Source organism: Squalius cephalus (assembly GCF_949319135.1).
Source record: "Squalius cephalus genome assembly, chromosome: 5".
Lineage (NCBI taxonomy): Eukaryota > Metazoa > Chordata > Actinopteri > Cypriniformes > Leuciscidae > Squalius > Squalius cephalus.
Genome location: NC_137126.1, coordinates 28,540,206 through 28,553,469, shown reverse-complemented (window position 1 = coordinate 28,553,469; position 13,264 = coordinate 28,540,206). Strand labels below are relative to the sequence as shown.

General features: G+C 36.8%; 1 protein-coding gene across 3 annotated transcripts; it reads left to right on the top strand.

Moving 5' to 3' along the window:
- The first annotated feature begins 8,729 nt into the window (after positions 1-8,729).
- Positions 8,730-13,208, top strand: alkbh6 (alkB homolog 6). Of its 3 annotated transcripts, none has more exons than XR_013821317.1 (7): positions 8,730-9,020; positions 9,104-9,172; positions 9,272-9,332; positions 12,017-12,168; positions 12,256-12,354; positions 12,437-12,799; positions 13,063-13,202. XR_013821317.1 is itself a non-coding variant. In XM_079872018.1 (6 exons), exons 1-6 carry the CDS (start codon positions 8,967-8,969, stop codon positions 12,704-12,706), a joined length of 705 nt encoding a protein of 234 aa, XP_079728144.1. In that variant the 5' UTR covers positions 8,730-8,966; the 3' UTR covers positions 12,707-13,208. The 3 variants fall into 3 exon arrangements, 1 of the variants encoding a protein (XP_079728144.1); XR_013821318.1 differs by having other exon boundaries at positions 12,437-12,894; positions 13,058-13,202; XM_079872018.1 differs by having other exon boundaries at positions 12,437-13,208.
- Positions 13,209-13,264: the final 56 nt, after the last annotated feature.

Genomic DNA, 13,264 nt, shown 5'->3' with positions numbered 1-13,264 from the left:
CATTTGCATAAACTGAAACAAAATGTTATTTCAATGTTAAATGTCTTTTAGGTGTGATGTTTACGGCGGAGGTTGTAAAGTTCATGTAGCTCGATCATATCTGTCAGTGTTAGGAAGGCCCAGAGCCACATTAGCACCCAAATTCATTTCTCTCTCTTCCTGTCTGCTGATGCATCAAATGCACTTTACTGAGCATTAGGTCCCATCACAAACACACACAGTGTAACCTTCTACTGGATGCAAACCTGAACCAAGCAACCTGTTTTTAACATGGAAAACTTTGACAGATATATTGTTGTTTTTCCTGTTGTTGTGTTTTTATTCTTTTCCTCCTTTGGTGTTTGTAAATGAGTTGTAATTTTTTAAAGTGTGTTTATTTTTGTATTTCTGTTCATTTTGGGGAGGAGAGGTCAGAAGGAGAGAGAGAGAGAGAGAGAGAGAGAGTGTGTGTGTGTGTGTGTGTGTGTGTGTGTGTGTGTGTGTGTGTGTGTGTGTGTGTGTGTGTATGATATCTGTCCTGCATTCCTACTACATTCCCTTCAGTGTGTGCGTGTGTGTGCGTGTGTGTGTGTGTGTGTGTGTGTGTGCGTGTGTGTGTGTGTGCGTGTGTGTGTGTGTGCGCGCGAGATCCTTTTGCATGGGTGTTTGTTTGTGAGTGTCTAGATAATGACACACAGACACTCTTGTTACCATTGTAATTGCCAACTGTGTGTGAAGCTGAAGTGCTTTGAAAGTGAAAGGTGTTATTTTTGATTTTCAAAACTGTACGTTCTGTTCAGTTTAGAGGAATGGAAAATAAATTGCAGAAACCTCTGAAAAGTTTGTGTTCTCAATTAATTGAAACAGTGTTTTCCAACAGTTTCTGCCTTAGGTACTCCACAGATTCAAGTATCCCTACATCGATTTTATTTAGTATTATCATTAAAGGGATAGTTCAATTCTGTCATAATGTTCTCTCCCTCATGTCAGTCCAAACCTGTAGGACTTTAGTTTCTTCACAAAATAAGATTGCATTGTCAACATTCTTTAAAACATTCTTCAAAATATATTTTGTGTGTGTGTGCATTCCACAGAGAAAAGAATACAGGTTTGGATTGACACAAGGGTGAATAAACTGACAGAATTTCCTTTTTTTCTGTGAACTATCCATTTAATATTACTATGGTCACTAATTTAGTTAAAAAAGGGACAATTAATGGGTAAAAATAGCCACACCAAGCAGCAAATTCTGTCATCTAAATGTATAAAACTTACACACATTTCACACATAGTTTTCTCTCGGGAAAATAGGGTTATTTTATACTTGTTTTGAACAAACTTCTTAAAAAAAAAAAAAAATTCTAATAAAAAAAAATATATATATATTAATTTATAATGCTTTTAGTTGTCTTTTAACAGTTGTCTGTTCTATAGGTTCTAACAAAGCAATTGTACCAATTGAACCTGGTTTGGAATTACTGAATTATGTTGTCCATTTAAATACATGTTTACATTTAATTATATATATAATTTTATAGCAGTAATATTCATGGAGTTGAGGATGGTTGTATATTTAACCAATATATTACACGCAAACACATAATTTATCCATTTAACCATCCAAATCTCACATAGCATACTGCATTCGCTGCAAAGCCAAAACCTACTGCTTTTAAAGCTCTCTCTTTCTCTCTCACTCACTCACTCTCTCTCACACACACACACACAGTTGTTTGTGGTGATGCTGTGTGGAAGCAGTGCAGTCCTGCAGTGCAGCAGTTTGACGGCATGGTTGAAGTGTCATTATGATGAATAGCAAGATCAGTGTGAATCATAACGCCTGCCTGTGACGCTGTTAGGTCGCTAAAAGCCAAAATGTGTGTGCGCTTGAGACTCATAAAGAATAAGAAATGTATGAACAACATTTATGTAATGAACTAACAAACAAATCATAGCCCAGAAAACAACTGTATGGCTGTTAAAGACTGAGCTTAATAAATTTAGGCAATACGCAGTATCAGGAGGGACTATGTGAATGATGTAAGATTTATATAGGAACTGCTGAGCTGAAGTGGCTACCTGGTTGCCTTGGATACCTCTTACAGCCAAACCTCAAATGTCCTGTTTCCTGCTCTAACCCTCCTCTTCAACACACACATATCTACTCAATGCCAAACTATTCCTAGATCTTCTCTCTTGTTATTAGAAATTACACATTTCTACAATATGTAGTAAGATATTGAAAATAAAAAAGATATTGAAAATAAATATTAAGATTGAGGTTTGTAAAGGGATTTTCTATTTTATAGGCTACTTATAATATGATCATAAAAGAAACCAGTTAAAAGTGTCCCTCAATTTCACTATTATTAGTATTATTATTATTAATTACATTTTCTCGTCCATTTGAGCTTTACCAAATCTGTAATATAGTAATGAAGAGATATCCGTGAGGTAAGAATTTAAGGTGATCACTTGTTCTCGACCGCCCCAGCAGTTGCCATGGCAGTGAGTCCGCTGTAAATTGCTGTGGATCCTTATACGTGGTATGTTTCCTTGATTATGCCTGTAAATAACGAATCAAAAGAATGTTTCCCAGAATGCCATTAATTCTAGACATCAGTGGTTATAGATTGTAAAGTGGATTGCAGTGTGCCAGCCTGCTATATAAGCCTATGATGAACACACATCTCAGATACTGATTGTGTATATATTCTGCAGTGTTGGGGAGGGAGGCTACATTGAAACTGTAGACTATCTTGCCAAACTTATCATTTGTATTACACTACAGTTCAGTCAAGCTACTGTTTTGCAAATACAGTTAGATACGCTACAAGCTACAAGCAAAAAGTAGCTATAGCTGAATTTAAGCTTAGGCTACTTTATAAATAAAACTGATATAGACCTAATTAATGGTGCAATAGGTGATTCTCTAGAAAAATAAATTGTTATGCTGCTTGAACGTCTCCTTGTATATCCTGATAGCAATCACTATGTTAACCGGTCTAAATGTATTTTTATAAATAGGCTATATATCGTCTGTGGAAGGCATGGGACCATAAAATGTTCGTTCAATCATTGCATTCGGTCCGAAAGAAATGATACCATGTGTTCCCTGTCAATCAGCGTGCATTTGCTTACCACTGCACGGCCTGTTCACTCAGACATCATACGTCATCAGCACATTTCACGTACACTGTGCAGACAAAGCGAAGATGGCAGGCAATCAGCGACAACCTAACAACCTTTCCATCTGAACCGACAACAAGTGGCAATTACCTACATTTCAGGTCAGACAGTAGTTTTATGTACCGCTGACATTGCCCTATGCAGATAATTCAGTGATATTCGAGTGTGTTGCCGCTATGTCCTGAAATTGCATATTAAATAAAGCTGAAATACAGTGCATTCTTCCCTTTATGTCAACAGGTCATCTTCTGAACTGGAGTCATTTCACAGTCACATACTTATGTATGCAAGCAATTGCTTTGCTTCTCCCCTCACTGTACTGTAATGTTTTCTCACAAGGGAATGACACATGATGTAATCCGAATTGCTATGGATGTAATCCGTACATTCTGGTCGTTTCGCTTCTGGTCTGTGTGCGTTCACGTGTTTTAGAGGAGGCGTGGCTTTGGACGGCGATTTGCAGGGATTGCTTATGTTTTCAATGCTAGCAGGCTAAAGTTAACATTTTCCAGATCACCTACTGCACCTTTAATAATCTAATTTAATAAGTAGCTATTCAATCAATGTATTAAAAATCTTTATAAGGGCAAGACTATCACACTTGCGCTAAATAGCCTACAACAGAAACAGCCTAATTTACATAACTGAGGTGAAAACGGTAGCTACACAGGCTATGGAGTGACTCGGATTATTGAATCGCTTTTCATAGGATGCATAGGGCTTTTTCCAACGTGCGAGTGTGTGAAGAATTCACTATAAGAATTTACAAACCAACATAGAATAAAGCTGCCCGTTTAGGATAAATCGATTCACTATAATAAACCTGACTTCCCAACAATATCTACGAGAAAGACGGTCGTTTAGGATGAACCAATCAACTGACTTTCTAGCGCTTCAAATAAGAAAGAGAAAAGGACCATCAAGGTGAGCGGATTTGACTCTTCCCTGAGCTCAGACAAAGGCCTATTAAAACATGCCTTTAAAATTGTAGACTAGACTACTTATGTTGGTGGCGCTAGTTTTAGTTAATTACTCCCTAACACTGTATACAGTAGTATTGCTAAAAACTAACCGTTTCAGTTTACACAGACTGTGATGACGCGTTTTAACAGTCACCAACATCCAGTTTTAAATCCATCCAGTTTTTTAATTTTTTTAATTTATTTTTTATTTTTTTGTATGTACATTTATAACACTATAATTTGCATTAAATTACCTTTGCATCAAAATACAAGAAACTAACGCTGCTGGATGTTTCTTATACAGCGGCTGTGGAAGTGACGGTAAAATTTACATATTTCTCTCTTCTGACTGGCGTTATCAATCTCTCTCTATTTATTCTTCTTTTTGAAAGTTGTGAAAACATTATTTTGGAGTTTTTCCTTTGTTATTTGAGCAAATGGGAACACGAAAAATATATTAAAGTAGTCTCTCATTCACCGCTTTAGAAATTTACCCAACTATGATAAAATGTGAAAAGGGTCCAATCAAAGCACTAGAAGACAAGCCTGCAACCTTTAGCCAAAAAAAGTGTAACGGCTAATGCTAACGCTGCAGCTGTGGTGGTACCATAGACTGTAAAAAATAGGGTGGTACCAAGGGGGTAATCTTTCAGAAAAAACTGAAGCTTCCCGGGGCCGCCATTGATTAGCAGACCATCACCTGCTGTTAGCATTCCATTGACATTTTGGCGTCACTTTGACAGCGAATAACTTTACATCTGAGGTGTTTAAAGACTCCATTTGTCCATTATTTATTTCTAAAGAAACATGAAAATGTATAAAAGGCTCCATTACCTTGTATCTTACGTTATGGCCCCTTAGAAGCAGTTTTTGTAAAAATAGGCTAACGATTGCGTCATAATCACGCGACTCTCTGTCGCACAGTATAGAGAAATTACTGTATAGACAGGAGGAGAAGCTCGCAGGCAATCGGGTGGACGTGGAGGCAAAATGACAAAATAATTAATCAGAATACTTAGCAAAAGTTGCTCCTGCTCCTAGCTCATGGACACCTCCTACTCACACTCTCCGTCTCTGCAAGATTCGGAAGGGAATGATTCAGATTTCTCTTGGCACAGCTACTAGAAGACAGACAGGTTGCTCACGTCACATCTACGTCCCCAAGGTCAGTTTGAGTCTGCGCAGTACGCTCAGCCATCAGGAAGTGAGTGCTTCTAATTGACTTCACTTTTCTCCGTTGAATCCAATGGGGTCGCTGTGTCCATTTCTTTTACTGTCTATGGGTGGTACGCAGGAAAGGAGACCAGATGCCATTTTGTTTTAATGGATGTGAATGGAGAAGAGGCTTCACTACGCTGAACAAACTGCTTTTGTGAGGAAATAGCTTATCATTTAATGAATCGATTGCCTGTCAACTAATCTTCAACATGTTTTACACTAAACAATACTTTTATTGGGACAGGTAGGACTCATTTACGGCATTACCATAGTACTTAATAGTAATATTGAGTGAAATTGCGCATTGTCTAAAGAAAGTAAAAATACTGATGTTTTCTTTCTTTTTCTTTAAGATTTTACCAGTTATAAGACTTGAATTGTACTGACTATTATAGCTGCATGTATGCTGCATTTTTAATAATAATTATTATTCCTAGTTAGGCTACTAACCAAATAAGCCTGGGTGTCATCTAGTGGGACATCACTGGACAACTAAAATTAATTTAGAGGCCCAGAGGTACTAACTCTGTGGGTCATAAAATCAATTGTTTTTTTTGTTGGTGTTTAGAGGCACATTTCATTACAACAGACCCAAGGGCTCATTTTTTCTGCACAAGGCTCATGACAACTTATTAAATCCAATGTATGATGAAAATAAAAGATCATAGGGGGTTCTTTATCATGATGAAATTTAGTTAAGGATCCCAGTGTTTCCAGTCCTTCAGAACTTCAGGAATTTAGACTTCAGTCATTAATACTTTTGGATAGGCTACATTTGGTCTCACCGCAGCATGTATTTTGTGATAAGACATGCACTGTTAAGTCAATCTTTTTCTACATGCAGAAATGTCATGATGCAGACAAAAATGAATGTAAAAGGTTGGTGGCCTAATGCCAAAGTGTGAGGGCTCAAACTCACATATGCCGATGTGTTATTTTACTATGTCTTGTACAATGACTTCATAGGTCCCACAGGAGACAAGTACATCTTTTCTCTGCACAAAACCCCTCATTAAAAGCATGTCTTATTCACCCGATAAATCAGGCATCTGCTATCTGTGACAGAAAAGTGGCCTACAAGAGAGTGTAATGTTTCGCAGACATGAATTTTTAAACTTGTTGATATTTCAACACCTGTTGTATTGGAAGACAGTTAATTGGTTAGGTGTCAAATTGGTGTTTTTTTTTTTTTTTTTTTTTTTTTAAGAAGATGAATTCTTCTCATTCTTCATATCTGTGTTAAGAATTTTGTATTTCATTTTTTGTAAAGATGATTTTTGATTATGTTGATTCCACAACCATCTGTCAGTCTTTTTATGTCTCTCTTTATCAGTCTCTCTTGCAGCCATTCCAAACGGCATAAATGATGCATTAAAAGTGTTGAACCCTCCAAAGCTCTAATGGGTAAAGCCTTTGAAGGTGTATGGGATGATCACTTTTCCATGCATTCCACGTTTTATGCTTACACAGACACAAATACAGAGGGCCCAGAATATTGGCAGCATAAGACATGATTTTTTAAAGTACAAAACATTTACATTTTTTCTTACACATCTCAGTCATTACTGAACATGTCACATATATCAGTACTTCATTAGACACATTGGGATATCAAGCGTGTACGTTGTAGCAGCAACCCAGGAAAGCTCAGTGCAGCATTAGGGCTCTTTCACAGTATGCTTTTGCTTTGAAAAAAAAGTTGAAATGATTTTAACATGAGAGCCGCATTTTTACAAAGAAAAACAATGGAAAAGTAGCGCACTGGAATGGAGAAATGCATTCTGTGTGATCAATAAGTTACGAAAACATATGTTTTTTGCTTTAACTTTAAAATAAGTGAAGCAATTTTTTTTTTAAAGTTATACCAGATTCAACTAATCTTTAAGTCAGTTTATTGTTGCCTATATTAAGTTGAAATTACTTAAACATCCAAGTTGATTGTACTTAAAAAATAAATTTTACAGCAACTTTGTTTTTACAGTATACAGCATCTTCAAATCTCAAAGACATCATTAAATATATGTGAATAATAAAATATTGTTTACGCATCATAGGCATCTAAAGCGCATTGTATGAGACCACAATAATAATAGAAAATAAATGATTTATAACATTAGTGCCATTAGCAGTCCAGTTTCATCTGGAGAGCTCAGCTGTAAATGCAACTTATTTAAACAAATGTAATGCTCTGTCACCTTAATTGGCATTCAAGGACATCAGAATTGCATGAAAACACCGTTATGGAAAAATGTGAGCAATACATATCGAGCCTTCCACGTTTCAAATGGCAGAACAGTGTCTTGTCTGATCATAGGAGAAGGATATAATCTGTGAGATTACTGTGCTTTGCTGCTTTCTCCTATAGATGTGTCTGTTTTTCAAAGATAGTTGTATAGGGGAGGATCTCATCATTAAACCATGTTGTCAAGGCGACAACTTTGTGTGGAGTGTGGCTTTGAGGAGAGTGTGTCAGAAGAACACAGGCGTATTCCTGTCACGAATTCATCACTATTTCTGCGTAACCCTGGCAACCCAAACTCCCCAAAAACCGCAATACTACAACCAGGTAAATGCACGTTACAACACTCAACCATAACGGTTCATAAATCAGAACAGTTGTGTGCTGTTAGCATTTCTATAATGCACTTTGGTTAAAGACAAGGAGTAGCCTACATGATGTTTATTATGCTTCCGATTTTTATGATGTGTTTCACAGTTGTTGGTCTCGCTCAGTTTATGCAGCACACACTGCAGTGGCCGGTTTCCCCATTTACATGCTGGTCTGTTCCTCTCTCTGCTTGCAGTGGTCAAGAGTGATGAAGGCTTATGCAGTCCGCGCTGTGCTCCTGGAGTTGATATTGTTAGCATTATCACACCTGATCAATAACTATTAATGAAGGAAACCATGGCTGATTCAAGATGTGGCTCTTGCTCTGCCGTTGCCATGGAAACCGGAGCTGCAGCGCTGCAGGCTCAAATTGGGAGTTGGGAGAAAAAGAGAGGAAAAAAAGCGATAGAGAAGGAGGGGGTATTTCAACTGGAATGGGGGAGAAAGGTAGTCTCCCCCATATAGATAGTTACAAACACAAATGCAAGTGTTTCATGATCCTTTTATCACTTTACTTAAGCAAAACATCTCTGGCTTTCTAATTGTATTAATGAATTTATTTGTTTTTGTAAATAAATATATATATGTATTGTCTTTGGTGTCTTGGAGGCGTTCGTGTACTTTTTTCACTTAAATATCATGGTCTTCTATTGAGAAGATTTATGCTTTATGCGTACATTCTTGGCGATTCATCTCAATGGTCACAGCGCCCTCCTCTGAATGCGCAGTACCGCTCCGAACCTCCAGGCGGCGACGGTGAAGTCACGTGCTTTACTCACGACAGTACGCGAGGAAACTTCATACCAAACACATCCTGCTCATTCAGCAACAGTTCAGTGATTTAAAACTTAGATGCCACTGTAAACATTAACGAATGTTTTTTTTTATGTTTGTCATCTTATGTTTAGACGTAGTTGCTTTTGAAGAGCGTTTGTTTAGATACTCGTGGAATGACAGTCATTTGCTTGCATTGCCAATAAATCTGCGATGGTTAAATATTCACAAGAACGATGGCAAATCCATGTAACATTGCTACTGACCTGGAAAAATTCATTGTGAAAGAGGTAATTTGTCATGAATGTAATGTTTGAATGAACGCATATTATTGTTTTTTTACTTAATTTTTTTACTCAATGTTAATACTTAGGCTCCTCCAACTATTTATTATATTCCAAATTTTATAACGGAGACTGAGGAGGAGTATCTGTTGCAGCAGGTAGGACTTTAAAATGGTTTGGACTGCCTGCAATCCTACTTTCTACACCTACATAACATGTCATCTGTAGTTTACACTCTGGCCTGTCTCTTTTGTAAGGTATACAGAGCTCCCAAACCCAAGTGGACACAGTTGTCAGGGAGGAGGCTACAGAACTGGGGTCAGTATAGGCTGTTTGACACACACTACATACGCACTTTTTAATGGAACAGTTTATTATGTGCAGTTTATTACATAAGTGCTTATGTGTTTAAAGATTTGTATCATATTTGATGCATCAGGTGTTTTTGACCCTTATATAGTATGATATAGAGAATTAGAGATAATATGGACTCAATTTTCTTCAGAGGCCCAAACTATGCAATTTGGCGCAGATGTTATTTATATGTCCAAAAACTATGATCAAATTCTGATCGATTGTGATGTAAATCAATGAGATTTTTACAGCAGAATAGCAGACTACTACATAAAATGCATATTCATATCAGTTGTCACTTACTATATATCTCCCAATAATATGTCTTAGTAAGATGATATTTAAATGCTTATTTTTATTATCAAAGCTCTGTAGTTAAAATTGTGGGGCACAAACCTATAAGGGAATACAATACGATGGTGATTGAGATGTACAAACAAACATTCCTCAAAAACCTGTAGTATCATATTTGATATATTTTAACATTTTTCTAAAACATTATGTATGGATACTCAAGTAAACAAGTTGCTTCAGTCCAGTAAATTTTCACTTTGAAATATTACTAACAATGTAAAAGTTATTCTTACGTTTACTCATCATTACAGATTTCACAGCAAAAAGACATGTATCATGACTAGAAGGTGGCCATTTTAAGAATTATACTAAAAGGCCTTCTACTTTATAAAAAAAGTAGTATGATCTATCAATCAGAGGGCAAAAGACATGTAGTATATTATGCAGAACAGGATTTTCAGCAAAGCTTCAATCCAGTTAATAATTTAGAGACCTTAAAAATTAATGTATTAAAATATATGATACAATAGTAGAGGTTTAAAGAGTAAATGATATACCATACTTGAGTAAATGTACAGATACCTTACAGAAAAAATGACAATACGACTTGAGAAAAGTCTTAGGCCTGGTTTCACAGACAGGGTTAGACAGTAATTTACTTGTACTGAATGTAGGCTCAAAGATGCACTTGTCCTCAACAACTATGAGACATCCTTTCATGGATTGTTCACCCTTCTGCCATCTGGTTTTTTCCCTGAGACAGTCAGATTACTCAGAACACCCGGCTGCCTCCCAATACTTGGGCTGCACAATATATTGAAAGTATCGAAATATTGCAAATGTGTAAATTGTAATATGCATATTGCAATGGCTTGCAATAACAGGGGTCATGAAGAAAAGACAAAGAGAAAATCACTGCTCACTGCTCTTGGCTGAATAACTTTTGTAGCTTTAATAAGAATCAGTATATATTTAATTCATACATTAAAAAAACTAAGCAGTGTTTTATTTTTTTTATTTGATTATTCAATTTCTGTTGTTAAATAACCCTAAACTCTAGGATAGGATAACCTGAAACCCTGAACCCCGTGGTTTACACTGATGTTAAAATAACACTTCTTATGCTACAGTAAAACACTGCTGTTCACTTTCAGAAGCTGTAGGGATGTTTTCTTGTCACAAAAAGAATGTGAAACAAGTATGTAGGTTATATCATTTTTAATATATTTTAAAGATAATTAAGTTTATTTTACACACTTTAAGCATCATCGCATATCGAATATCGCATTATTTAATGAGTTATCGCATTTTTCTTCAATATCGTGCAGCCCTACCCAATACTCATCTGGGTTAGTTGAACACCTAACCCAATAAGACTCATACCTAGTAAGGTTCATACCTGGGTTAGTCGAACACCTAATCCATTAAACATTCATATCATTATACACACACTTACCCAGTAAGACTCAGTACTACTGCAAACTGCACTTGCATAAAGTAGCTGCATCAGTCACTTTACTAGTATTGCTGCTATACTTGTGCTGCTATGCCATAAAATATTCATATTCCATGTTTACAATTTATAGTCATATTCAGTATTACTATTTATTTATTTTATATATATATGTGTGTATGTATATATTTATATTGTTGCGGGAGGAGCAATAGACAGACACAGTGGGAGTGGTGTCAGGCTTCAGAGAGGCATTTATTAAAGTAAATAAACATAAAAATGTCCAAAAATGGGGGAAATAATGTGTTAAAACAAAAGGGGATCTGGTGTCCTCGTCGTGCCAGGGAATCGTGAAGGACGGGTAGTGAAGAGATGGGATGGGTCCAGGTAAGGGGGCGGTGTCCGGCGGTCGCACTCGCTTCTCTCTCTCTTTGGTCTGAGGCGCGAGGGAGCCTATATATATATATATATATATATATATATATATATATATATATATATATATATATATATATATATATATACATACATACATACATACACTTATGTAGTCTTGTGAAATGTTCCGTGTTGTACCATGATCCTGAAGAAATGCCATCTCGTTCCAATGTATACCTGTTATATGGAGGAATGACAATAAATATGCACTTGACTTGCCAGTGAAAAACAAGAAACTGATTATTTGTGAGGAGAGCAATCACATGTTTATTTTCTAAAATCAAAATAAAACTGAACACATAAATATTGCAATAAATCAAGGTTGACACAACTGCACAATAGACTTCATAGGGTTAATCACTATAGTCAGATATACTTTATCTTATTTCTGTTTGATGACATTAAAAAAAATATGGGATATATATATAAAAAATGATGTTTTTTTTTTTTCTTTCTTTTACAGGTGGATTGCCAAATCCCAAAGGAATGCTCATTGAAAAGCTCCCTGATTGGCTGCTAAAGTACACAGAGAAAATATCTGCTCTTGGAGCTTTTGCTGGAAAGGCAGCTAATCATGTGCTTGTAAATGAATACAAGCCTGGGGAGGGAATTATGGTAAGGAGAGTGAGTGGATTTCTTTTTAATTTCCTGTAGTTATCATTTTTAACCCACCCTTTTTCATTTCAACCTTCTCTCCCTCAGCCTCATGTGGATGGACCACTGTATCACCCCACGGTAACAACTATCAGTCTAGGTTCTCATACGGTTCTAGATTTCTACAAGCCTGTTTGTGAGACTCAGGTAGCAGCAGACAGACTCACACAATCAATCTCATCTAACTATCAAACAGCAGTCTCTTAATGGTATCCTCCTCTCCCTACAGTCTGAAGTTCCTCAAACAGAAAAAAGCCGCTACATACTATCGTTGTTGGTACAACGAAAAAGTCTGCTGATTCTCCAGGATGATATGTACAAGTGTTACCTGCACGGTATTCAAGGAGTTTCTGAGGATATTTTGTCAGAGCATGTGGTAAATCTCTCATCAACGGGTGCTCACGTGGGCAACACCCTGCCCCGAAGCACCAGAGTCTCCCTTACCATCCGCCACGTTCCCAAAGTTGTCCGGGCCAATCTGTTGCTTGGCAAGAAGTAACACATACAAAGACTTGACTAAACTTTGAACTAGACAAACAGGTTATTCATGTTCACACCCTTAAAGCAAAGTGTGTAAATGCAATACACAGAAGTGGCTACAACTTACAATATATTATTGTCCATGCAAAGCATTAGTAGTGTCTTTAAGGATATCTTACTGTAGATATCTTAATGGGTGCCATTTATGCAGCAGCCTTTGAAATATTTGTCGGTCCTGGAGGTCCACTGTCCTGCACAGTTTAGCTCCAACCCTGATCAAACACACCTAGCTGTGAGTTTCTAGTGATCATGAAGACATTGATTACCTTGCTCATGTGTGTTTGATCAGGGTTTGAGCTAAACTGTGCAGGACAGTGGCCCTCCAGGACCGAGTTTGAGAAACCCTGGTCTACAGGGTTATCTAATCTTGTACAAACACATCTACATTGACCATTTTCAGTGAAAAGATAAACAAATGGCTATTTTACAACTAAATAAATGAAGCGTATTGCTGTATTTTCTGACTGTTGTAGTGTTTTAACTCTCTTTGTATAATCCTGTACCGGTCTGGCCTGCA